The sequence below is a fragment of the Coregonus clupeaformis genome, unplaced genomic scaffold, assembly GCF_020615455.1.
Source record: "Coregonus clupeaformis isolate EN_2021a unplaced genomic scaffold, ASM2061545v1 scaf0721, whole genome shotgun sequence".
NCBI lineage: Eukaryota > Metazoa > Chordata > Actinopteri > Salmoniformes > Salmonidae > Coregonus > Coregonus clupeaformis.
The window spans coordinates 131,596-155,702 of NW_025534176.1; the positions used below are offsets into that span (position 1 = coordinate 131,596).

The 24,107-nt window shown below is 45.5% G+C and overlaps 1 protein-coding gene and 5 non-coding genes across 6 annotated transcripts; all 6 read right to left on the reverse strand.

Moving 5' to 3' along the window:
• Positions 1–1,454: 1,454 nt before the first annotated feature.
• LOC123485531 (eukaryotic initiation factor 4A-III) lies at positions 1,455–17,126 on the reverse strand. Its single transcript, XM_045216488.1, has 12 exons — positions 16,741–17,126; positions 8,262–8,334; positions 7,831–7,897; positions 7,443–7,505; positions 6,847–6,979; positions 6,084–6,164; positions 5,615–5,756; positions 4,509–4,647; positions 3,504–3,619; positions 2,611–2,718; positions 1,874–2,001; positions 1,455–1,675 (listed from the first exon to the last, which is right to left on the reverse strand). Exons 1-12 carry the CDS (start codon positions 16,892–16,894, stop codon positions 1,659–1,661), a joined length of 1,221 nt encoding a protein of 406 aa, XP_045072423.1. The 5' UTR covers positions 16,895–17,126; the 3' UTR covers positions 1,455–1,658.
• Positions 2,928–3,061, reverse strand: LOC123485534. Its single transcript, XR_006659038.1, has one exon. It is a non-coding gene; the product is annotated as a small nucleolar RNA SNORA54 (small nucleolar RNA).
• Positions 3,730–3,863, reverse strand: LOC123485536. Its single transcript, XR_006659039.1, has one exon. It is a non-coding gene; the product is annotated as a small nucleolar RNA SNORA54 (small nucleolar RNA).
• Positions 4,898–5,031, reverse strand: LOC123485538. Its single transcript, XR_006659041.1, has one exon. It is a non-coding gene; the product is annotated as a small nucleolar RNA SNORA54 (small nucleolar RNA).
• Positions 5,860–5,988, reverse strand: LOC123485533. The gene has a single exon (XR_006659037.1). It is a non-coding gene; the product is annotated as a small nucleolar RNA SNORA63 (small nucleolar RNA).
• On the reverse strand, positions 6,452–6,585 carry LOC123485537. Its single transcript, XR_006659040.1, has one exon. It is a non-coding gene; the product is annotated as a small nucleolar RNA SNORA54 (small nucleolar RNA).
• Positions 17,127–24,107: the final 6,981 nt, after the last annotated feature.

The window sequence follows — 24,107 nt, forward strand, 5'->3', positions numbered from 1 at the left end:
CATCGGCAGGAGCGAGCTCGGCCTATCCCATTACTTTTTTCAAAACATTTAAAGACAGTTGAAGCTCATTTACTGCATTTTGACACAATTTAAAAGCTCTAAAATGCTATTTGGAGAACAGAAAAAATCTAGAATAAAATGACCCCAGCCATCACATTGATTGCTGTAGCTTCATTCACCTCAGTCGATCTACAAACGTAGCATATTAGCTATACAATTACATGCTACACATGAACTCAGCACCAGGATTAAAAACTATAATACGTACAGAGGGATCTGTTAGCAGAAAAAGGTTTTGCATTTTAAAAAGCTAATTTCCTGTAATTCTACACATTTTGCCATGACTAATATGATATCTGAGGGAGAGTGACTAACAGAATCAATGGGGGCACCCTGGACACGAGCATAGACATGGGAAATCTAAAAAAGACAACAAAAAATCACAAAAGTAGTGCACTGGGCCTTTACTAGCCCCATACCGATATAGCAGTGTGTAGTGCGGTGCAGCGATTCTCAACCAAAATTGAGTGGTGGGAGGTTGAGCAGTATGGAATTATTGAAAATGAAAATTGTATTTCCAGTCAATATGGTGGCAGGTGGCCTGCTGGTTAAAGTGTTAGGCCAGTAACCAAAAAGTTGCTGGTTTGAATACCGGAGCTGATAAAAGGTAGAAAAATCTGTAGTAGTGCCCTTAAACAAAGCATTTTGTTTTCTTGTCATATAATTGTTAAATGTATTATCAATAGAGCATTATAACTAGTTTCCCACATTGCATTTTGGCCCAAAACCTAACTTTTGGTGAATTTTCCACCTGCGCAAGTATTCATCATCATGGTCATCATTATCAAACAACGGATCTGGTAAATAAACTAAAAAAAATTAAACCATGGCCGTATTTCAATCCTAGGCACTTTATAGAGCAGCGCACTGGACAGTCGACAAAGCATATTTTAAAGGTAATTAACACTTGAGTCGACATTTGCAGGGATCCACGAATGGAATCACTGCAAACGCCTGGGAAATTGCCTTTAAATTACACCTTTGTCGGCTGTCCAATGCACTGCTCTATAACACACATTAGATTGAATCCTGGCATATGACTGACAGTTGCACTGGGAGGTCTATGGAAGTCTAACAGAATAAGTGATTGTAAAGTAATAACTAACTTATAAATATATCTCATGATCTTAGTTCATCCGTCGTACCCCATCTGAAGACAGAATGTAATTGTAAACAAATACTATAGCCTTATAACATGGCTAAAACTGTACTTTTGATCTCATGGATGGTCCTTGGATCCATAGCTCTTTCTATGAATTTGAGTGGTTACATTTTTCCAGCCCATTCCCTCAGCCATTTACCAAAACATAATGGTTGGGGTGCCCATTTAGTTGTTTTTCAAATCCCAGATTGCCCCTTTAAAAACAGGAAAAATAAATCAACTGGCATTCAAATGAGAAACAAAATGTTCTTTATTTACAAAATAACTGATGGTTGCAGTAGGCATTTCCCTAAGAATACAATAGTCACCACAAATTTGAAGGCTGTTCCAAAGCTACTATTAAAAACAAAGCAAATGAGACAAGAATTCCAACAGTAAAATAAAAAGGGGTCCAAAATGTAATCAAAGCGGTCTCTCCACTTCCGTCACCAGCGCCTCAGATCAGGTCAGCCACTGAGGAGAAAAAAATGTCATGTTAATGACAGCCATCTAATGTCAATGCCCATTTTGTAAAATAACCCCAGGTCTAAATGGCCCTAAAACTGAAGAAACACTTACATTTAGTTGCTTGAACAACCAAAACAGCAATACTAAACATATCAACATTGTCTATTAAATATTCAGGCAGAAGATTAACAAATGCTAATTTACCGTTCATTGGCATTTCATCGATCTGTGTGGAATAGTACTGCTCAATGTCACGGAGAATACGTATGTCGTCATTCTTCACAAAGTTGATGGCCACACCCTTGCGGCCGTAACGACCCGATCGGCCAATCCTATGAAAAGAGAGGGTGAGGGACAGAAAACACCAGTAAAATGTTTGCCCTGACAAGCCGATTTATGATTGATGCGATGCGAGCCAGAGGCTCCTGGAAAGAGATCAGGGAGGTAATGGGGATAGATGTGTTAAAGCGGTCAATGGAATGCAGACCATGGGGGATAGATGGACGCTGGATTGGCACACATTCAACAAATCTGATCTTAGTGGATGTCAAATCCGTCATGATTTATGTACTGTAACAGGCCCACAATGTGATTACTAAAATCCGATTTGGATATATGTGGCTGTTTTCGCTGCATAACATTTAGAAGTTGTCCCTTTCCAAGTTTAGAAAAAGCGACTGCTAAATGCTAACTCCCGTTCGTATAAGCTGGTAGCATAACTAGCATACAGAAATGAGTGGTAGTAGTCAGTCGTTTTTAACTCTAATTCAGTTGATTGATGACATGACCATTTATTGGGGTTGACATTCATACAAGCATTATACTCTTGATTTTTACCTCAACATCATGTAAAATACACAGCCATTGTCCGAATAGCCACATTGCATACCATATATCGCTCAGTTTCTATAGTTGTGCTCTGAGCTGGCAGCCAGACGTACCTATGGATGTACAGCTCTCTGTTGTTGGGCAGGTCGTAGTTGATGATGAGGGACACCTGGGGCACGTCCAGACCTCTCGCCCACACATCAGTGGAGATGAGCACTCGGCTACAGGGGGAGAGGAGCGATCACACGTTAGGCCAAACCAAGGTCATATTCATTTGGAACCAAACGGGCTGAAACGGTCGCAAACAGGGAGGGACTATCTGAACTTCGGTAGTAAGAAACCCTCGTTTTCATTTTCCTTTGCAAAACGTTTTGCTACGGTATGCACTAATTAAGTCCACCCCTGGGAGATTTAAAAGAACAATGCTTAGACATGTTCCCAGGGAGTGAACAGAGCAACGGTACAAGACGTACCGGACCCCTGCCTCTCTCTGGGCTTTACTGTGGCACTGGAATGGAACCCACAGCTCACACTGAGGACTGAGCCAGGTTACGAACAGTGCAATGAAAAATGTCAAATTATGTATTTTTTTTGCCCACTAGTATGCTTTATCTGGGTGTGTATAGGAAAGACAACATTCTTTATCAGGTGGACCAGAAAGAATCCACGCGATACAGCACATAGTCATGTAATAGGTTCAAAATGTTCCTCCAGCTAAGAGACTCAACCAACTGTTCAACCAACTAAGCTAACGTCTCTTGTCATCACAAGATGGACACGACTCAGATATACATCTAGATTACACAACTACATGTGCAAATTATTGGCGATTGCATCCTGTGAGATTTTTTTTATTTTTATAAACGTTTGTTAAAAACAGAAATGGGTAAGACCAGCTTCAACTTTCTCATAGAAATATGACAAAGTAACTACTGACACGAGAGCACATTCATTATTGATCAATATTGACCCAGTGGTCATACACCCAAAATGTACTCATCATTACCTGGCGCCGGACCGAAACTCTTTCATGATAGACTCTCTCTCCTTTTGGGGCATGTCTCCGTGCATGGAGGACACAGTGAAGTTGGCCTCCCTCATCTTCTCAGTCAGCCAGTCAACCTATCGTAAGCAGAGTGAGGACAGATAGAGGGTCAGGCCAAACAGGATTCCTGAAATGCACAATATAGGGAATAGGGTGCCATTTGGGACGTATCCTATGACAGGGGGGGTCATGTTACCAGAGAGTGAACAGAGAAACGGTACAAGACGTACCAGACCTCTGCCACTCTCTGGGCTTTACTGTGGCACTGGAATGGAACCCACAGCTCACACTGAGGACTGAGCCAGGTTACGAACAGTGCCAACAATGATTTTCTTGACATTCATCGGTGTGATCGGCAGGATCAATGAGAGGTTGAGGAAACACTGGCATTCTTCATTTGACAAACTAACAATGTCAAATCATGTTGGCCCTGGGGAGATGGAAGAGCGACAAAATAGCTGGGACCTCTTCTTTTAGTTTTAATTTCTTTAAAATCTAGTTTTTTACAATGATGGGCAATTGAAAATGTATTTCACTCCGATATACAACTGAAAACGAAACGTAACATATCTTCACTGCGCTTGACATATTCCACAAACAAACATCTTTGTGGACATTGACAGTGCTTATAAATCTAACCTGCTAAATAGTTGCATTCAAAAAATTAAGTACACATTACCGATCGAATACAAACCTTCAATGGAGTACTCCTGCCATCACTATTTTACCAGTACATATAAGCTAAGGGAGACCGTACTCACTAGGGGGAAAAACATACAATAACTATCAACAGCTGCCACATAACCCAAGTAGCTCCAGGGTGAAGTTTCCCCTAGGCACAGATCAGCTTCCCTCTCCCCTAATCCTAACCTGAACTATTATTGGGGGAAATGCAAAACTGACCCAAGATCAGTGTTTAGGGGCAACTTCACAATACATGTAACTTTGTTTTAGTTGTGTACAGACCTTCCGCTTGGTGTTGCAGAAGATGACAGCCTGCGTGATGGTGAGGGTGTCGTACAGGTCGCACAGGGTGTCAAACTTCCACTCCTCCCTCTCTACGGCCACGAAGAACTGCTTGATGCCCTCCAGAGTCAACTCATCACTGGGAGAGGGAAAGGAAGAGAGGGGTTAACTCAGCATTGGACCTCTTCTGCTGCTAAAGAAAATGAACACATCTAAATACTTTTTTTCCAGTGAGTGCAGGTCTTCCTATTCCAGTAAACTCCGTTCTTCCCATATAATATTTTCTAGGCAGGGCGCAAAGCCCCAAAAAGCACAACCATGCCATCAACAAAAATACATCGCAATTGAAGGAGAGCCGCATGTAGCTTGCCATGACAGGGGGGTTTGGTTCATGTTACCAGAGAGTGAACAGAGCAACGGTACAAGACGTACTGGACCCCTGCCACTCTCTGGGCTTTACTGTGGCACTGGAATGGAACCCACAGCTCACACTGAGGACTGAGCCAGGTTACGAACAGTGCCAAAAGGAATATTTCCTTGACTCGCCTATATAATAGTCAGAAATACTGGTATAGATAAGATGGAATATTTCGCTCTGCTCTCTGAAAGTTGCCACAGAAACGGTGGGGACCCTTTTCGATTTAAGCATGGCTGATTCTCTGATGACTATATGAGGTTTGTATTCAGACTAAGTACACGTATTCAGACTAAGCCGGTCCCAAATCACTCCCAATCCCTCGCCCTTGGCCCTAACCCCTGGATGATTGCAGATGTGTAGGGTCTGGATACATATAAGCAGTTCAGTGATGGAGCATCCACCATATTTCTTCCACCTTACAGACCTGCAGAAATGAAGGGTTAGGGCCATGGGGTAGCGAGTGATTTAGGACCGGCTGATTTAATCTTCCCTCCTTTTCACCCCTCTGTATACATTACACAATGCTGCCCCCTAGAGTTCACAACTTGAACGAGTCTAACTCCCGGAACCAGGTAGCCTGGTTGAACCAGCCTGGTCATCATTCTCAACACAGTGATCAGGCTGGTTCCACTAGGCTAGAAACCAGGGTGGTACTTCCTAATATACAGCTGCGTAACTCTTGACTCACCGTTTGACCAGGATGCGGATTGGGTCGGTCATGAACTTGTTGGTCATCTCCAGGATCTCGTGGGGCAGCGTGGCGCTGATCAGACAGACCTGGGTGGCGGGGGGCAGGTACCGGTACACGTCATAGATCTGCTCTTTGAAACCTGCCGGACGGGTGAGGGAAAGATATTCAGTTTCCCCTTCATATTACACTACACCTCCTGGGAAAAGATGCGCAGACCGTCAAAATGACTTTCCTGTGCAAAAGTGTCTGAGACCAAGCGTCCCTGCCTGCCGTGGGATGCAGACAGACAGGGATAGTAGGAAACTAGTTGATGTGTGCAGGGGGAACGACAAAACAGCACTGAACAAGCTGCACTGTAACTTATCCTGCTTTACCATGAGACCTCTTGTTCTTGTTGGGCATCAGGAGAGACTGGAAGACGTCTTTCGTTTCATCTATGTAATGCACAATAGCGTGTCTGGCTTACCCTTGTTGAGCATTTCATCTGCTTCGTCCAGCACCAGCATCTTGATGGCGCGCGTCCTCAAACTCCTCCTGCGGATCATATCTAAAGAACAGAAAGACAGCAGGGCCTGCATCAGTCAGCCTGCTGTGTGAAAATGGAGGGAACTCTTCTCAATTCAGGCTCTGACTGAAGACACGACCCGTGCGGGTGCGGTGACTACAGTGAGCCTAATTCAAGATTTTCTACTCATGCAAATGTTCTAGTTACCGTTCTTTGAAATGTTCTGTCTCAGGTAAATCATGTGAAAAATTAGGAGATTGGGAGACTGGAGCGGGACCTTAAGTCATTGATTTACTGTCATTCTTCCCCTGTCTGTGTTACGGGGGGGGTCATGTTACCAGAGAGTGAACAGAGCAACGGTACAACACGTACCGGACCCCTGCCACTCTCTGGGCTTTACTGTGGCACTGGAATGGAACCCACAGCTCACACTGAGGACTGAGCCAGGTTACGAACAGTGCAACGAAGAATGATTTTCTTGACTTTACTATTGTCCTGAGTATGCAGAGTAGCCTCATTACATAAGTTACAAACTGTTCCAATGAACGCAGATCCAGACTGAACCCACGAAGTGAAACAATGTTGAAACAGCAGAATTCCGTTTTGATTCCTGTGACAGAATTCGGAGAGACATTAAATGTCTAGTCTGCTTAGCTGGGCAGACAGACGTTCATACCTGTGGATGGGAGATATATACAAGAAGGTTAGGGTCCAGGGAACTCACCAAACACTCTCCCAGGGGTCCCTGCTACCACGTGCTGGCCATAGTCCAGTTTGCGGATGTCCTCACCCACGTTTGTCCCTCCGATGCAGGAATGACACTGGACGTTCATGTAGTCACCTAGGGCCAGGAGCACCTAGAGGAGGGAAGGGATGTTAACATCTGAGTAATAGGAGATAATGGCTGCGTCCCAATTCTCTACTCTTCTAACGGAGTGTGCACTTGCACACTCCCCGTCATGGATTTCACAATGGTGGAAACTCCCTCCAGCCAATGCATCACCAATCCAATCCTTTGCCAGTGTTCTGATCTGGGCCGTGTTCAGTCGGCATAGAACAGGAGAAAACGTTTTGAAACTGAGGGAAACAGGGAGGTACTATCTGAACATATCAAATAAACACTTGTTCCCATTTTCCATTGCACAGCGTTTTGAAGTATTTGCTACAGTGTTTCCAAATGAACATGACCCTGAACCTGTCCAATAGAAAAACTTTGTTTCAATACATTTTGTTACTGTGTGCCCTACTGACCAAGACCTTTATCTTCCAAAGCAGTTTTTCCCCAGTCCATCAGAATACACTTGATATTCAGTCACATACCTTCTGTATCTGTCCAGCCAACTCTCTGGTGGGAGCCAGGATCAGTGCTTGGGTTTCACGCACCTGTGACAAAACCCTAAAAAATCACATTTTGCTCACGCTGTCCAAACTCCACATATTCCGAGTGAGAAAATTTCACAACACCAAATGTTGATGGATGATCTAAAAATGATATGTAATGATAACGGCACATCAGTACCTACAACAGGGCTCGTATTCATGTAGTCTCTCAAAGTAAGAGTGCTGATCTAGGAGCTTGTCCTACATGTTCATATAAAATTATTCATTATGATCTAAAAGGGAAAACTGATACAAGATCAGCACTCCTACTCTGAGACACTGGATACGGGCCCTAGTCTGCACATATCAACAACACTAACTCAAATACCTGAATGTCAAGACACTGCAGCACTGATACGCAAAACGTGGCAGTCTTTCCTGTTCCCGACTGAGACCTAAAAAAAGAAAGAAGAGTGTTGAAGAACAGAGAAAGATGGTATTCAACGGCCACTATAAACAAACATTTGAACAAGGGCCCTGGGTGTATTTATTAGTCGTATTCCATTGCAAAACGTTGTCTGCAACGGAAACCGTTTACTCCAAATGTAAAACGTGAGTTTCTATTGGACTAATTCAGGTAAGCCCCCCCGTTTGGTTCCTAGAGAAAACGGTTTCCAGTGCAAAACGTTTTGCAACGGAATCTGACTAATGAATACACCCCTGATGAATAGCCAAATCGAACAAGTTCCAAACATTTAACTATCTTTAGTCTGTAGCTCTGGATGTTGTGGTTCTCCAGTGTAAACAGTCACTACTTACTGTGCAATGACATCTCTACCCTTGATGATCTGTTTAATTGCCCTTTGTTGGATTGCGGATGGCTTCTCGAAACCTGAGAAGAAATAAAAGGTGGTTAATTATGTAGGCCCATGATACTCTTTCAAGTTAAATAGTTCAACAAACATTACATACTATTCATGTAATCCTTTGAGCAACTGGAAAATATAGCTGGTAGTACTGAATCTTTTTCCAGTTGTGCAGACTGTTCGTGTCAAATTTTGGATTATCACTGGCTATAACAGATTGCGGCACAAAATGCTCACACACATCAATATTCATCAACAAGTGAGGAAAACGCAACATGTACTAAATCCTAAAGGGGGTGGGGCATGCCAGTTAACTAACATTAGCTAGGTAGCGAGTTAGCTCATCAACTCATCCTTGACCGCTGGCTATGTCCCTTCCGTCTTCAAGAGAGCGAGAGTTGCACCCCTTCTCAAAAAACCAACACTCGATCCCTCTGATGTCAACAACTACAGACCAGTATCCCTTCTTTCTTTTCTCTCCAAAACTATTGAGCGTGCCGTCTTTAGCCAACTCTCTTGTTATCTCTCTCAAAATGACCTTCTTGAGCCAAACCAGTCAGGTTTCAAGACTGGTCATTCAACTGAGACTGCTGTTCTCTGTGTAACGGAGGCTCTCCGCACTGCTAAAGCTAACTCTCTCTCCTCTGCTCTTGTCCTTCTAGACCTGTCTGCTGCCTTTGATACTGTGAACCATCAGATCCTCCTCTCCACCCTCTCCGAGCTGGGCATCTCTGGCGCGGCTCACTCTTGGATTGCGTCCTACCTGACCGGTCGCTCCTACCAAGTGGCGTGACGAGAAGCTGTCTCCGCACCATGTGCTCTCACCACTGGTGTCCCCCAGGGCTCAGTTCTAGGCCCTCTCCTATTCTCGCTATACACCAAGTCACTTGGCTTTGTCATATCCTCACATGGCCTCTCCTATCATTGCTACGCAGACGACACACAACTAATCTTCTCCTTTCCCCCTTCTGATAACCAGGTGGCGAATCGCATCTCTGCATGTCTGGCAGACATATCAGTATGGATGACGGATCACCACCTCAAGCTGAACCTTGGCAAGACGGAGCTGCTCTTCCTCCCGGGGAAGGACTGCCCGTTCCATGATCTCGCCATCACGGTTGACAACTCCGTTGTGTCCTCCTCCCAGAGTGCGAAGAGCCTTGGCGTGACCCTGGACAACACCCTGTCGTTCTCCGCTAACATCAAGGCGGTGACCCGATCCTGTAGGTTCATGCTCTACAACATTCAGAGAGTACGACCCTGCCTTACACAGGAAGCGGCACAGGTCCTAATCCAGGCACTTGTCATCTCCCGTCTGGATTACTGCAACTCGCTGTTGGCTGGGCTCCCTGCCTGTGCCATTAAACCCCTACAACTCATCCAGAATGCCCAGCCCGTCTGGTGTTCAACCTTCCCAAGTTCTCTCACGTCACCCCGCTCCTCCGCACACTCCACTGGCTTCCAGTTGAAGCTCGCATCTGCTACAAGACCATGGTGCTTGCCTACTGGAGCTGTGAGGGGAACGGCACCTCAGTACCTTCAGGCTCTGATCAGTCCCTACACCCAAACGAGGGCATTGCGTTCATCCACCTCTGGCCTGCTGGCTCCCCTACCTCTGCGGAAGCACAGTTCCCGCTCAGCCCAGTCAAAACTGTTCGCTGCTCTGGCACCCCAATGGTGGAACAAGCTCCCTCACGACGCCAGGACAGCGGAGTCACTCACCACCTTCCGGAGACATTTGAAACCCCACCTCTTTAAGGAATACCTGGGATAGGATAAAGTAATCCTTCTACCCCCCCTTACCCCACAAAAAAAAAAAAACATTGTAAAGTGGTTATCCCACTGGCTATAAGGTGAATGCACCCATTTGTAAGTCGCTCTGGATAAGAGCGTCTGCTAAATGACGTAAATGTTAGCTAGGTTGATTGACACGCTCAAGGTCCTAAACAATATTATAACCTCGATCGATAATAGACAGTACTGTGCAGCCGTCTTCATCGACCTGGCCAAGGCTTTCGACTCTGTCAACCACCGCATTCTTATTGGCAGACTAAATAGCCTTGGTTTCTCAAATGACTGCCTCGCCTGGTTCACCAACTACTTCTCAGATAGAGTTCAATGTGTCAAATCGGAGGGCCTGTTGTCTGGACCTATGGCAGTCTCTATGGGGGTGCCACAGGGTTCAATTCTTGGGCCGACTCTTTTCTCCGTGTATATCAATGATGTCGCTCTTGCTGCTGGTGACTCTCAGATCCACCTCTACGCAGACGACAACATTTTGTATACATCTGGCCCTTCATTGGACACTGTGTTAACAAACCTCCAAACGAGCTTCAATGCCATACAACACTCCTTCAGTAGCCTCCAACTGCTCTTAAACACTAGTAAAACTAAATGCATGCTCTTCAATCGAACGCTGCTGGCACCCGCCCACCCGACTAGAATCACTACTCTTGACAGGTCTGACCTAGAGTATGTGGACAACTACAAATACCTAGGTGTCTGGTTAGACCGTAAACTCTCCTTCCAGACTCACATTAAGAATCTCCAATCCAAAGTTAAATCTAGAATTGGCTTCCTATTTCGCAACAAAGCCTCCTTCACTCATGCTGCCAAACATGCCCTCGTAAAACTGACTATTCTATCGATCCTTGACTTCGGCGATGTCATTTACAAAATAGCCTCCAACACTCTACTCAGCAAATTGGATGTAGTCTATCACAGTGCCATCCGTTTTGTCTCCAAAGCCCCATACACTACACACCACTGTGACCTGTACGCTCTTGTTGGCTGGTCCTCACTACATATTCGTCGCCAAACCCACTGGCTCCAGGCCATCTATAAATCACTGCTAGGCAAATCCCGCCTTATCTTAGCTCATTGGTCACCATAGCAACACCCACCCGTAGTATACGCTCCAGCAGGTATATCTCACTGGTCATCCCCAAAGCCAACACCTCCTTTGGCCGCCATTCCTTCCAGTTCTCTGCTGCCAATGACTGGAACGAATTGCAAAAATCTCTGAAGCTGGAGACACTTATCTCCCTAACTAACTTTAAGCATCAGTTGTCAGAGCACCTTATCGATCACTGCACCTGTACACAGCCCATCTGAAATTAGCCCACCCAACTACCTCATCCCTATATTGTTATTTATTTTTGCTCATTTGCACCCCAGTATCTCTATTTGCACATCATCTCTTGCACATCTCTCATTCCAGTGTTAATACTAAATTGTAATTATTTTGCACTATAGCCTATTTATTGCCTTACCTCCATAACTTGCTACATTTGCACACACTGTATATATATTTTCTGTTGTATTTTTGACTTTGTTTTGTTTACCCCATATGTAACTCTATGTTGTTGTTTTTATCGCACTGCTTTGCTTTATCTTGGCCAGGTCGCAGTTGTAAATGAGAACTTGTTCTCAACTGGCTTACCTGGTTAAATAAAGGTGGGAGAAATTTTTTTTTGGGAAAAATGAAGGAAAAAAAATAATAAAAAAATGAAGCTAGTTAAATAGCTAACGTTAGCTAGGTAGTTGGTGTTTCTGTATGATATGTTGGATTAAGGAATAAAGACAGACACCAATGTTCAGTTCAATAGCCTTGTTAAGCCTTGTACAAATCCCTACGCGTGGAGTCTGGGGAACGGTCCAACTAGTCGATTACCTATCAACTAGACTCCGTAACATCATCCTTTTCAATAGAAAGTGCAAACATAACGGCATAACATTGCGTTCTTAACAGTCAAGTCATAACAATTGAAAAGCATGACATTTTCTTTTTACTTCAGCTGTCATCTTCCTTTTTTAAATTAACAGACAACAAGTTAAGTCTCTTGCTTACAGAGTAAGCCTGTCCGGTGGCTTGCACAGCCGACCCACCCGTGAGTAAGTATTGGCTCTGACAGGGGTAGGATTAGGGCCACGAGCTGGAGAGTTTGGTGGGGTAGAAGCTTCACCTTCAGTTGGCTCATGTCTCAATTCTGCACCCCTTACCCTTAGGCCTGGACTGTGATCCAGCTCATCTAAGTGAGTGTATGGCATGTTCTGGTTTGTCTGCTCTGCTACGCGCAGATCCACCCGATTGCGACGATAGAGGGAGCCACCAACATCCACCAGGTAAGAACGTGGTGCAACTCTCTGTAGGCATGTGCCCAGCCTCCAAACTCCTGTGTGGTCTCCCGGCAGCGGTTTCATCCTTATAGTTTCACCCACCTCCAGCTCTGGTAGGTCTCGAGCAGTCCGGTCGTAGAAGCACTTAGCGAGCTGCTTTCTGTGACGCAGTTTGTCCGTGACGCCAACCATGACGCAGGGCTCAAGTAGCTTGTTAGCTACGGGGATAGTAGTCTTCAGACGTCTGGACAGAAGGCGTTGTGCTGGGCTGCTGTCCATGTTTTCGGTGGGTGTGTTCCTCCACTGTAAGATCGCTTTCCATGGGTCGTTGCTGTCGCGCAAGGCCCTGCTTAACAGGTTTTTTGCAATCTTGACAGCTGATTCTGCCTTGCCATTTGCTTTTGCGTGTCTTGGAGAGGAGGTCACGTGGTCAAACTCCCATTCTGAGGCGAAACGCTTGAACTGTGCAGTGAATTGTGGGCCATTGTCCGTGATTACCTTGTCAGGCTGACCTTGCCTTGCAAACTGCGCCTTGCAGCGCTTTATGACCGTCTCTGCGGACAAGTCAGGGAGCAGTTCAATTTCCCAAAAGTCAGAGTAATGATCAACGAGGAGAAGATAGTCCTTTTGTCTGTGGCTGAATAAGTCCATGCTAATGATTTGCCAGGCCCTTGTGGGCAGTTCGTGTGACATCATGGTTTCCTTTTGCTGTTCATGAGCGTACTCGTTGCATGTGGTACAGTTGCTGACAAAGTCTTTAATTTCTGCTTGCATGTTTGGCCAGTATAATGTTTCACGAGCCTGACGGTAGCATGCGTCACCTCCGACGTGACTGGAGTGTATGCGGGTAAGCATCTCTGGACGTAGTGATTTGGGAATAATGACCTTCTGACCTCTGAACAAGACGCCATTTTGCACACTGATCTCATCTCGAAAGGTCCAGTATTCTCTCACTGTGAAAGGTGTCTCCTCTTTCAGATATGGCCAACCTGCTAGAGCCATGGACTTCAGTGACTGTAGGTGTTCGTCCTTGTCAGTATGTTGCCTGATCTGGGCTAGGCGGTGATCTGTCACGTTTAAGTAGTCTGCCTGATTGATCTGTTGAACATCTTGTTGTTCCTGCTGTAGCGAACAGATGGCCTGCCGCTGATAGGCAGTGCCTCTACCTGTACATTGTGCTGTTGCCCTGCTCAGTGTGTCGCTGATGTACATCTCAGGTCCTGGCTTGTAAATGACCTTCAGGCTGTAGTTTTGCAGAGTCAGGAGCATACTTTGAAGCCTCTTGGGCGCGTTGAGGAGAGGTTTACTGAATATGGCAATGAGTGGTTTGTGGTCAGTTTCAGCGGTGACCAGCTCTCGACCATATAAGTAGTGATGGAATCGCTGGCAGGAGAAGACGATGCTGAGGCACTCTTTCTCAATTTGTGCATAGTTTTGTTCGGTGGGGGTGAGCGCTCTCGAGGCAAACGCAACGGGCTGGCCTTCCTGCATAAGGCAGCATCCAAGTCCCCTTTGGCTAGAGTCGCTCTGGATTGTGACAGGCTTCGTGACGTCGTAGTAGCGCAACACTGGCACGGATGAAGCCAGAGATTTCATCTCCTGCACTGCGGCCTCGTGCTTGGGTAGCCAGTGCCATGGTGTGTCTTTGTCCAGCAACCGGCGCAGAGGCTCACAGACTGCTGATAGGTGTGGCATGAACTTTGCAAGATAGTTTGCAAAGCCGATGAGACGCTGTACTCCTTTTGCATCAGACGGGTTTGGCATGTCGAGGATCGCTTGGACCTTGTCTGGGTCCGGCTTCAGGCCTTTTGCCGAGAGAATGTGGCCATGGAAGTGGACGTCTTTCACCTTGAACTGCAGCTTCTTCAGGCCAAGACGAAGCTTAACTGATCGGCAGCGCTCCATCAGTGCCAGGAGCTTCACATCGTGGTCGCGTTCTGCTTCTTCGTCTGTTTCACCACAGCCTACGATCAGGATATCATCGGCGATGGGTTCAATGCCCTTGAGCCCAGCCAGTAACTCGTGCTGCTTGCGTTGGTATACCTCAGGCGCCACTGAGACACCAAACGGGAGCTTGAGCCAGCGTTTCCGACCCCAGGGGGTCCAGAAGGTAGTCATGAAGCTGCTTTCTTCGTCCAGCTTGCATTGAAGGAATGCATCTCGGGCATCCACCAAGGTGAAAATCCTGGCCTTGGGAAGCTTATAGAGGACATCCTCTAGTGTCGGCATGATGTAGTGGGATCGTTTCAGTGCTTGGTTCAGATGCTTTGGGTCGATGCAGACCCTCAGCTTCTCTGGTTTTTTCACTATGACCATATTGCTGATCCAGTCAGTTGGTTCAGTCACAGATGTCATGTGGCCATCGGCCTCGTACTTGTCCAGCTGGGCCTTCACAGCCACTTTCATTGTAATGGGCACATTGCAGGAGCACACTGGACTGGAGTAATGCTCTCATCCACTTCAAAGTGTACCTCCCCAGGCACTGATTCAACGGGCATGTTGAATACATCGTCATATCTGCTGAGTAGTTGTTCTTTGGACAGGGGTCCATGCTGGACATGATCCACAATGTGCAGGTCATTTGGTACAGTGAACTGCATCAGTCCCAGGCGTTCGCATGTAGAGCCTGAGAGGAGAGGATTTTGACTGGTTTTCACAATCTCGAACTCCAGCTTGTGTTTGCGTCCCCGAATAACACATTCGGTCTCAAAGGTGCCCATAGAGCTCATTAGTTCTCCTGAGTACATCTTTAGTCTAGTATCGCTGGGAAATAGATGTGTGTCAGGTGCCAGATTGATTTTGTCTTTGTAGCTCATTACGTTGCATGTAGCGCCCGAATCCAGTTGACATTGTTGTTGCTTGTTGTGTAATCGTAGTGTCACAAACCATTTCTTCCCTCTTGAGTGTACAGCCCCAATGGATTCATGCATGTAAATGTCACTTTCACTGTTCAGCTCTGAACATTGAGTAACATCATCAACACAGTGAATCTTGCCCTCACTCACCCTTCTTTTGCTTTTGAGACACACTTTTGCAAAGTGATTATTAGTTCCACAAGCTCTGCATGGTTTTCCATAGGCCGGGCAGTGCTCTTTGCCACGTGTGTGTGTATTCCCACAGTATTTACATGCTACGGGGGCTCTCTGTGTTCACCGTTCGTGGTGAATTACTCTGCCTCGATTGGTTTTGTCTGAATGTCTGCCTAGCAACAGCGTGAACAGTATCAACGTCGGAGCGTGGGGTTTCCGTTTCCATTGCTCTCATTCTCATGTCAGTGACTTCAGCAGTGCGGCACATTTCGATGGCAGTTACTAATGTTAAGCCTCTCTCTCTCAGTAGACGCCGGCGCGTATTCTCATTTGCAATTCCCAGTACTATTTTGTCACGAATCAGTTCATCTTTCAATCCCCCCGTATTCACAAGTGGCGGATTTCTCTCTCAAACGGGTTACAAAGTTGTGTACTGACTCACCCTCTTCCTGTTTGCAGCTTCCGAAAACGAACCGCTCGTAAATTACGTTTCTGGCGGGTTTGAAGTAATTCCCCAATGCATCCAATATAGCCTTTGCATCACACTGTTGTCGTGCCGTGAGGGTGAGATTGTGCCGGTAGATATGCCTGCATTCGCTGCCCATTAAACTCCTCAGAGTTGCCGCTTGTACCTCGTTGGGTTTCTCATGTAGACCGGTCGCCAGCGCATAGTCCTCGAATTCATCCCTGAAGTTGTCCCAATTAGTATTCCAGTCCCCTGTGAGAACCATGTGATTTGGTGGCGGAATGTTCGCTGCCATAGCAATGGAATAGGAGATTTCTTTGTCTTCAGTCATGGAGGTAGGTAGTGATGCTAGCTAGCCAGCTAACACGAGTTGATCAGTGTTGTGAGTAGGAAACGGCTTGTGTTCGCATATGGAACGTAACTGCGCCTATACTGTACTTAGCTACAAAAATAACAAACGTGTGTTTTCCGAGCCACTTCTGATACCATGTTTCTGTATGATATGTTGGATTAAGGAATAAAGACAGACACCAATGTTCAGTTCAATAGCCTTGTTAAGCCTTGTACAAATCCCTACGCGTGGAGTCTGGGGAACGGTCCAACTAGTCGATTACCTATCAACTAGACTCCGTAACAGTTGGCTAATGCGAACTAATGAAAAACAAATACAAAATCTGGCTTTTTTCATTACAATACTCGCAGCATGTGTTCGTTCTGGGTGTGCAACTGAGTCATGAAGCACAGAAAATGTGTCCAAATAACTTACTTGGGTATCTGCCTATATGGGCCCACTGTCCCAAACAAACCCCCGGCCCTACCGTATGCGTAAATCCCACGGAGGAGATCCTCTCGTAGGCCCATCGTGTCGAAGGTAGGAGTAACATCGACCTCCTCGCTGGTCTCAAACTCGATCTTGGTCATGTCTTCCTCCTTCAATAGACGCCTCGTACGTGGTACGGTGGCTACTTCCATGGCTTTTGTGAGAGTTTTCACAAAAAACGTATGAAATCGACAACTTCACCAGCTCGAGTTCTGCTGCGGGAAGTAGAAAAAAAGACCGCCGCATGTGTCGCTCTAGTGACGCCGTAAGCGAGAGACAAGAATTTGCATGACGTATTATGGGTCGTCACCATAGAGATCCGATTAAAGGTGTACCAAAGATTTTTATAACTAAACCAACATAGACCACTGCTTGTCGTTTCCAATGGTTCTAGTATCTGCATATTTCCGTTACGGAAGGCCTACTCTGTGAAGTGCGCGTGTGCAATAACTCAATTCGCTTTTGCACTCCTTCTAAACAGCGCGATTTTTTAAAACGTTTGAAAAGGGTAAAATCTACAAAACTTAGTCCATTCTGTTCATACCATATTCTAGTTTTGGGAACAGAAAACTTTATTGAGATCAAATGTTTAATCGATGATAAAATTTGCAGCATGTCGGCCAAAATACATCTTCTCCCACTGCCCGCCAGTGGGCGTCCCTCTCACTACCATATTTGGAGTGGATGCTTCACATTTATCCATCCAGTTAAATATCTGTCTCATTGTTCTATCTGAAATCGCTCCGCCATTTCCTGGTTGCTAATTAGGAATATATGCCGAGTTCACGTACTAGTCGGGACTAGAAAACGTTGATTTCTGACTTATTTACTGGTTGAACACAGCACGTGTATAACTACAACCAGTTATCAAATCGGAAAATTCAGAGTTTCCTAGTTCTGACTAGCACATGAACAGGGCAATACAGAGAAGGAACCGTCAGATGGTTCATAATAGCCCGGAAGTAAATCCGCACTGGGAGCCACATTTGAAATGGAATACATTGAATCCATGGAGCAGGTTGGAAAAAATCTCATTAAAACACTGTTAAGATGTTCGGAAGGTCTGTCATCACCATTCATGTAATACATTAAATATATACATCAGACGGTATTGGGGAGCTATTTCATAGTTTTTTCACAGTTACATTTCCAATTTCAATCTTATAGCAAACCCTATGCTTGGTTTGACTGTTATGGGTAGAGCAGACCATCCGATATGCGCTTTAGTTACATATTTATACACACAAAATTCTAATGTAATCCCTTACTTGTATGTTTATTGGAGTTCCAATCCAAACACCCTCCATTTTATCTTGGTTCAATTTAGCTCCAGCGACTTCTTTGTATAAATTAAAATGATTGTTTAATCTATTCAACTCATCTTGATTTCTGATTATGACAGATACATCATCGGCATAAGTATGTGCGACAACGGGCTATCTAGAGCTGGTGATAGTACCTTGAATACTTGGATCTTCTTTAATTCCCTTTAGGAGAGGGCTAATAGCTATTACATACAAGGCTGTGCTAAGTGGGCAACCCTGCTTCGGTCAGGAAACCATTTACATTAACTTGGACAGTAGATCGGCATACAAGGACTTAATTATATCAATTAATGGACTTGGGAACCAATAACATTTCATTACAGACCATCAATATTCACGTGAAACACAATTAAAATATTTTTTCTCAACAAAATGTAGAAATAAAATTCTGATGTGGATGTAGTAATATCTTTCAGCGTACAGAGGTTGTCCCACATGAAACGCCCTTTGATGGCAAATGTTTGCTCTTTTTCTGTTATGGTATCAAGAACCCCATTTAGTCTGTTCATTATTATTTTAGCTAAGATCTTATAGTCTACATTTATTAATGACAGTCAATAGTGTATATTCATGGATGCCAAGGGAAGCCAGGCTTCCCTCCAAAATAATAAATCAATGTATCCTTAGTTTCTCTGTGTTTCATTATTTTCCTTCAGTTCACAAGAGGCAGAATGTATCTCACCATGGAAAGTATCAGAGCGAGCAAAACAGCGCCCCTCTGTCTCTGTATGTGTAGCCCGTCTATCTGATGCTGTCTGGTAAAAAAGAGTGTGACATTGTTGCCGCCCGTAGCATTGAATGCAAGTGAAGCCAGCGAGCATCCTTGAGCGAAACAGTGAGCTCAACTGTGAATGGTCCTGGCTCACAAAAAAAAAAAGTGTGAAGGTAAGCCAGTTTGGATTTGGATTCACACTAATCACATCACATCAAAAGCCAAACATCATTGACAGAAAAAACTTGAATTGTTGCATCTCATTGTGTTGTTGTCCTCTGGTGGCTAGCTAGCTATCAATTTTTTTTCTTAATTCCACTCTTTTACTTTTAGATGTGTGTATTGTTGTGTATTGTTAGATATTACTGCACTGTTGGAGCTAGGAACACAAGCATTTCGCTACACCCGCAATAACATCTGTTAATATGTAATGTGACCAATAACATTTGATTTGATTTGATTCTCTGTACTGGCCAATGATTATAATGGCGATTCTGATCCAACCATAAATTCATACATTGTTCCCCTGGCCTGAGAGCATAGAAGTTCAATATGTACAGTACCAGTCAAAAGTTTGGACACATCTACTCATTCCAGGGTTTTTCTTTATTTTTACTATTTTCTACATTGTAGAATAATAGTGAAGACATCAACACTATGAAATAACACATGGATTCATGTAGTAACCAAAAAAGTGTTAAACAAATCAAAATATATTATTCTACAATGTAGAAAATTGTAAAAATAAAGAAAAACCCTTGAATGAGTAGGTGTGTCCAAACTTTTGACTGGTACTGTAGCTAGATGTAGTAGGCTAATGTTAACTAGCTGCCTCATCGTTGCGCATGAAAGAAAATTAGACTAGCGAGCAAGCATTTTAGCCAGGTAGCCTAGGACAACAAAAACTAAAAGCGTGTACTGTATGCCAGAGTCATAGACCGTTTCGGCAACATGACAGAGAGAGGATAGTATTGGCGTTTCTCTACAAGTAGGGTGAGTCAACACATTTTTTCTACTTAAGCACGCGCACACACACACAAACAGAAATCAGTACAATGGACAGCCACATGATATTTAGCTTATGTTGATTGGACTAAATAGTTTTTGGTATCTTTTAGTTGTCACTATATTAGACTGAGCATAGGTGATTTGATCATGTTGAAATGGTGCTGGAATAGTGGAGGCAGCTCCTATTTTCTTTGAGTGTTCTAAATCAATAGTTGTTAGTAGTCCGAAAATGTCGGAAACATTAACTTGATTGACCATGCTGTAGGTCATATTACTGTTTGTTACATGCAATATGCTTTGTGGACTCCTCCAAATAGATGTTGTTCTCTGGTTTTGTGATGAAACTAAGGTGGTGTTCAATTTATTCTGCCACTGTGTCTTCTTATTGTCTTGGCCTTAGGCCTATATATCACGGTGGCAAGGCATATTAACTAACAGGTTATAAAGCAAACAAAGCAATTATCACAACACATACAGTGGGGAAAAAAAGTATTTAGTCAGCCACCAATTGTGCAAGTTCTCCCACTTAAAAAGATCAGAGAGGCCTGTAATTTTCATCATAGGTACACGTCAACTATTACAGACAAATTGAGAAAAATCACATTGTAGGATTTTTAATGAATTTATTTGCAAATTATGGTGGAAAATAAGTATTTGGTCACCTACAAACAAGCAAGATTTCTGGCTCTCACAGACCTGTAACTTCTTCTTTAAGAGGCTCCTCTGTCCTCCACTCGTTACCTGTATTAATGGCACCTGTTTGAACTTGTTATCAGTATAAAAGACACCTGTCCACAACCTCAAACAGTCACACTCCAAACCCCACTATGGCCAAGACCAAAGAGCTGTCAAAGGACACCAGAAACAAAATTGTAGACCTGCACCAGGCTGGGAAGACTGAATCTGCAATAGGTAAGCAGCTTGGTTTGAAGAAATCAACTGTGGGAGCAATTATTAGGAAATGGAAGACATACAAGACCACTGATAATCTCCCTCGATCTGGGGCTCCACGCAAGATCTCACCCCGTGGGGTCAAAATGATCACAAGAACGGTGAGCAAAAATCCCAGAACCACACGGGGGGACCTAGTGAATGACCTGCAGAGAGCTGGGACCAAAGTAACAAAGCCTACCATTCAGTAACACACTACGCCGCCAGGGACTCAAATTCTGCAGTGCCAGACGTGTCCCCCTGCTTAAGCCAGTACATGTCCCGTCTGAAGTTTGCTAGAGTGCATTTGGATGATCCAGAAGAGGATTGGGAGAATGTCATATGGTCAGATGAAACCAAAATAGAACTTTTTGGTAAAAACTCAACTCGTCGTGTTTGGAGGACAAATAATGCTGAGTTGCATCCAAAGAACACCATACCTACTGTGAAGCATGGGGGTGGAAACATCATGCTTTGGGGCTGTTTTTCTGCAAAGGGACCAGGACGACTGATCTGTGTAAAGGAAAGAATGAATGGGGCCATGTATCGTGAGATTTTGAGTGAAAACCTCCTTCCATCAGCAAGGGTATTGAAGATGAAACGTGGCTGGGTCTTTCAGCATGACAATGATCACAAACACACCGCCCGGGCAACGAAGGAGTGGCTTCGTAAGAAGCATTTCAAGGTCCTGGAGTGGCCTAGCCAGTCTCCAGATCTCAACCCCATAGAAAATCTTTGGAGGGAGTTGAAAGTCTGTGTTGCCCAGCGACAGCCCCAAAACATCACTGCTCTAGAGGAGATCTGCATGGAGGAATGGGCCAAAATACCAGCAACAGTGTGTGAAAACCTTGTGAAGACTTACAGAAAACGTTTGACCTGTGTCATTGCCAACAAAGGGTATATAACAAAGTATTGAGAAACTTTTGTTATTGACCAAATACTTATTTTCCACCATCATTTGCAAATAAATTCATTAAAAATCCTACAATGTGATTTTCTGGATTTTTTTCCCTCATTTTGTCTGTCATAGTTGACGTGTACCTATGATGAAAATTACAGGCCTCTCTCATCTTTTTAAGTGGGAGAACTTGCACAATTGGTGGCTGACTAAATACTTTTTTCCCTCACTGTAGGTTGTTTAATGTGGCCCAGACCAGCGCACTTCCAACTTTATGACAATCTCTGACCTGATGGCCAAGACCGTGATAGGTGTAACAGCGCGGGGTCTGACCTTGATAACTGATTTTCCCATTGTAGGGACCCAGCAAGATGGAGTTAGGGATCTGTACTGGAGGTCCGTTGATCTTACTTAGACATACTTTGTACCTTCTGACCCTGTACCAGATCCCGAACTTGTCTAGTGGCTTGGAGACAGGCTGTAGGATTTCACAGTACTGGTTTATGTCTCGATCACACCTACAGTGATTTTGTGTTTTGGTGCACCAGAAGTACAATAAGGCTTCGATCACACCAACAGCATTATTGCGCAAAATGGTACGCAGCATCATCTGGATATGTGTGCAACTGTGACGAGTACTGAGGATACGAAGAGGCAGGACGCAGATGCAGGAATCAACAATGAAAAGGTTTACTTAGCACTGAGCAAGAGAACAACAAAGAGCGAGTACATGACAAGACACTAACAATCACACACAACACAACACTGAACAGTCCAGGGCTATATAGGGGTGGTGATGAGATGATGAGGTGCAGGTGCGCTGGAGGTGATTAGGGTGCGTTGGGTTTCCATTCCGGTGTTGCCGAGGTGGTGCGCTCAGACCGGTGGCTCAGTAGACCGGCGAATCAGAGCGCCGGAGGGGAGCAACGGGTTCCTCCAGAGCGAGGACTGCTGCCAACAGCTCCCGGTCTCCAACTCCATAGTTCCTCTCTGCGGGGGGGTAAGCTTTTTCGAGAAAAAGGCACAGGGATACATTTTCTCTGGCTTACCGTGCCGCTGGGAGAGGACCCTACCCACAGCCTCCTCAGATGCGTCCTCCTCCAAGATGAAAAGACGAGCTGCATCTGTGTGTTTAGGAGGGGCGCTGTGGTGAACCTCTCCTTCAGCCTCTTGAAGGCAGCGTCAGCCTCAGGGTTCCAGGCCAGCTTCTGAGGCCCCCCCTTAAGGAGAGAGGTGAGCGAGGTGGCTATGGAGCTGAAATACCTGATGAAACGCTGGTAGAAATTTGCGAAGCCCAGGAAGCTCTGTAGGCCCTTGATGGTGGTGGGGACTGGCCATGACCTGACGGCGTCCGTCTTCGCTCTTTCCATGAACACCCCCTGAGGACTGATCCTGTATCCCAGGAAGGAGGTGGCCTGTTGGTGGAATTCACATTTCTCCCACTTCAAAGGCGGTGTTCCCGGAGGCGGAGTAGGACCGCTCTGACGTCCCTGACATGCTCCTCGAACGTAGCCGAGTAGATCAGGATATTGTCGATGTACACCACCACCTGTCTACTCAGCATGTCTCTGAACACGTCATTGATGAAGAACTGGAACATGGAAGGTGCGTTGGCGAGGCCGTAGCGGAGAAGGCAGTGGCACGGTGGGCAACCCCCATTCAGAGACCAGCTCCCTATCTATAAGGTTCCCCGCTGATCCGGAATCTATCATTGCCGTGGAAAGCGAAGAGAAGGAAGAACCATTCACCGTCAGGGGAACTAAAAACAATGGTTTGGTGACAGGTGATGACGGAACACTCACGGAGCGGCGACGGGAGTCATACTGCCTAGATAGGGAGCCGCCATGAGATATGTGGTCCGTGGTGGTGTAGGGGGTGCTGCCGACCTCCATGGGTGAGGACTCGGATGCAGGGCGGCTTCCATAGCTCAGATGGGGTGAGCGCCAAGGCTCCGGGAGGTGTTGAGAACGCCGTCGGTCTCTCAACATGTCGTCAAGACGAATGGACGTGGCGATGAGGGTATCAAGGTCCATCTCGTCATCCTGACATGCAAGTTCCGTCATGATGTGCTCCCGTAAGCCTCTCCTGAAGGCCGTGCGCAGAGCACGCTCATTCCAGCCGGAAGACGCCACCACCGTGCAAAAGCTCAGGGCGTACTCGCACGCGCCTCCCTCTCCCTGTTGTAGCCGGAGAAGACGCTCACCCCAGTCCTCTCCCTCCGTGGGATGATCGAACACCGCCCTGAACCGAGCGAGGAAGGTGGAGTAGGGAAGCGCTGCGGCCTCACCTCCTTCCCAGACTGCCGTGGCCCAATCCAGCGCCTTTCCCTTCAGTAGCAGAATCACCAGCGCTATCCTGGCTTGATCCGATGGAGATGCCCCATGCTGACGCGCCCGATACAGTGAAACCTGTAGCAGGAAGCCTCTACATTTCGTCGTTTTCCCGTCATAGCGCTCCGGCAGGGCGAGGGGTCCCTCAGCTGTTGGTGATAG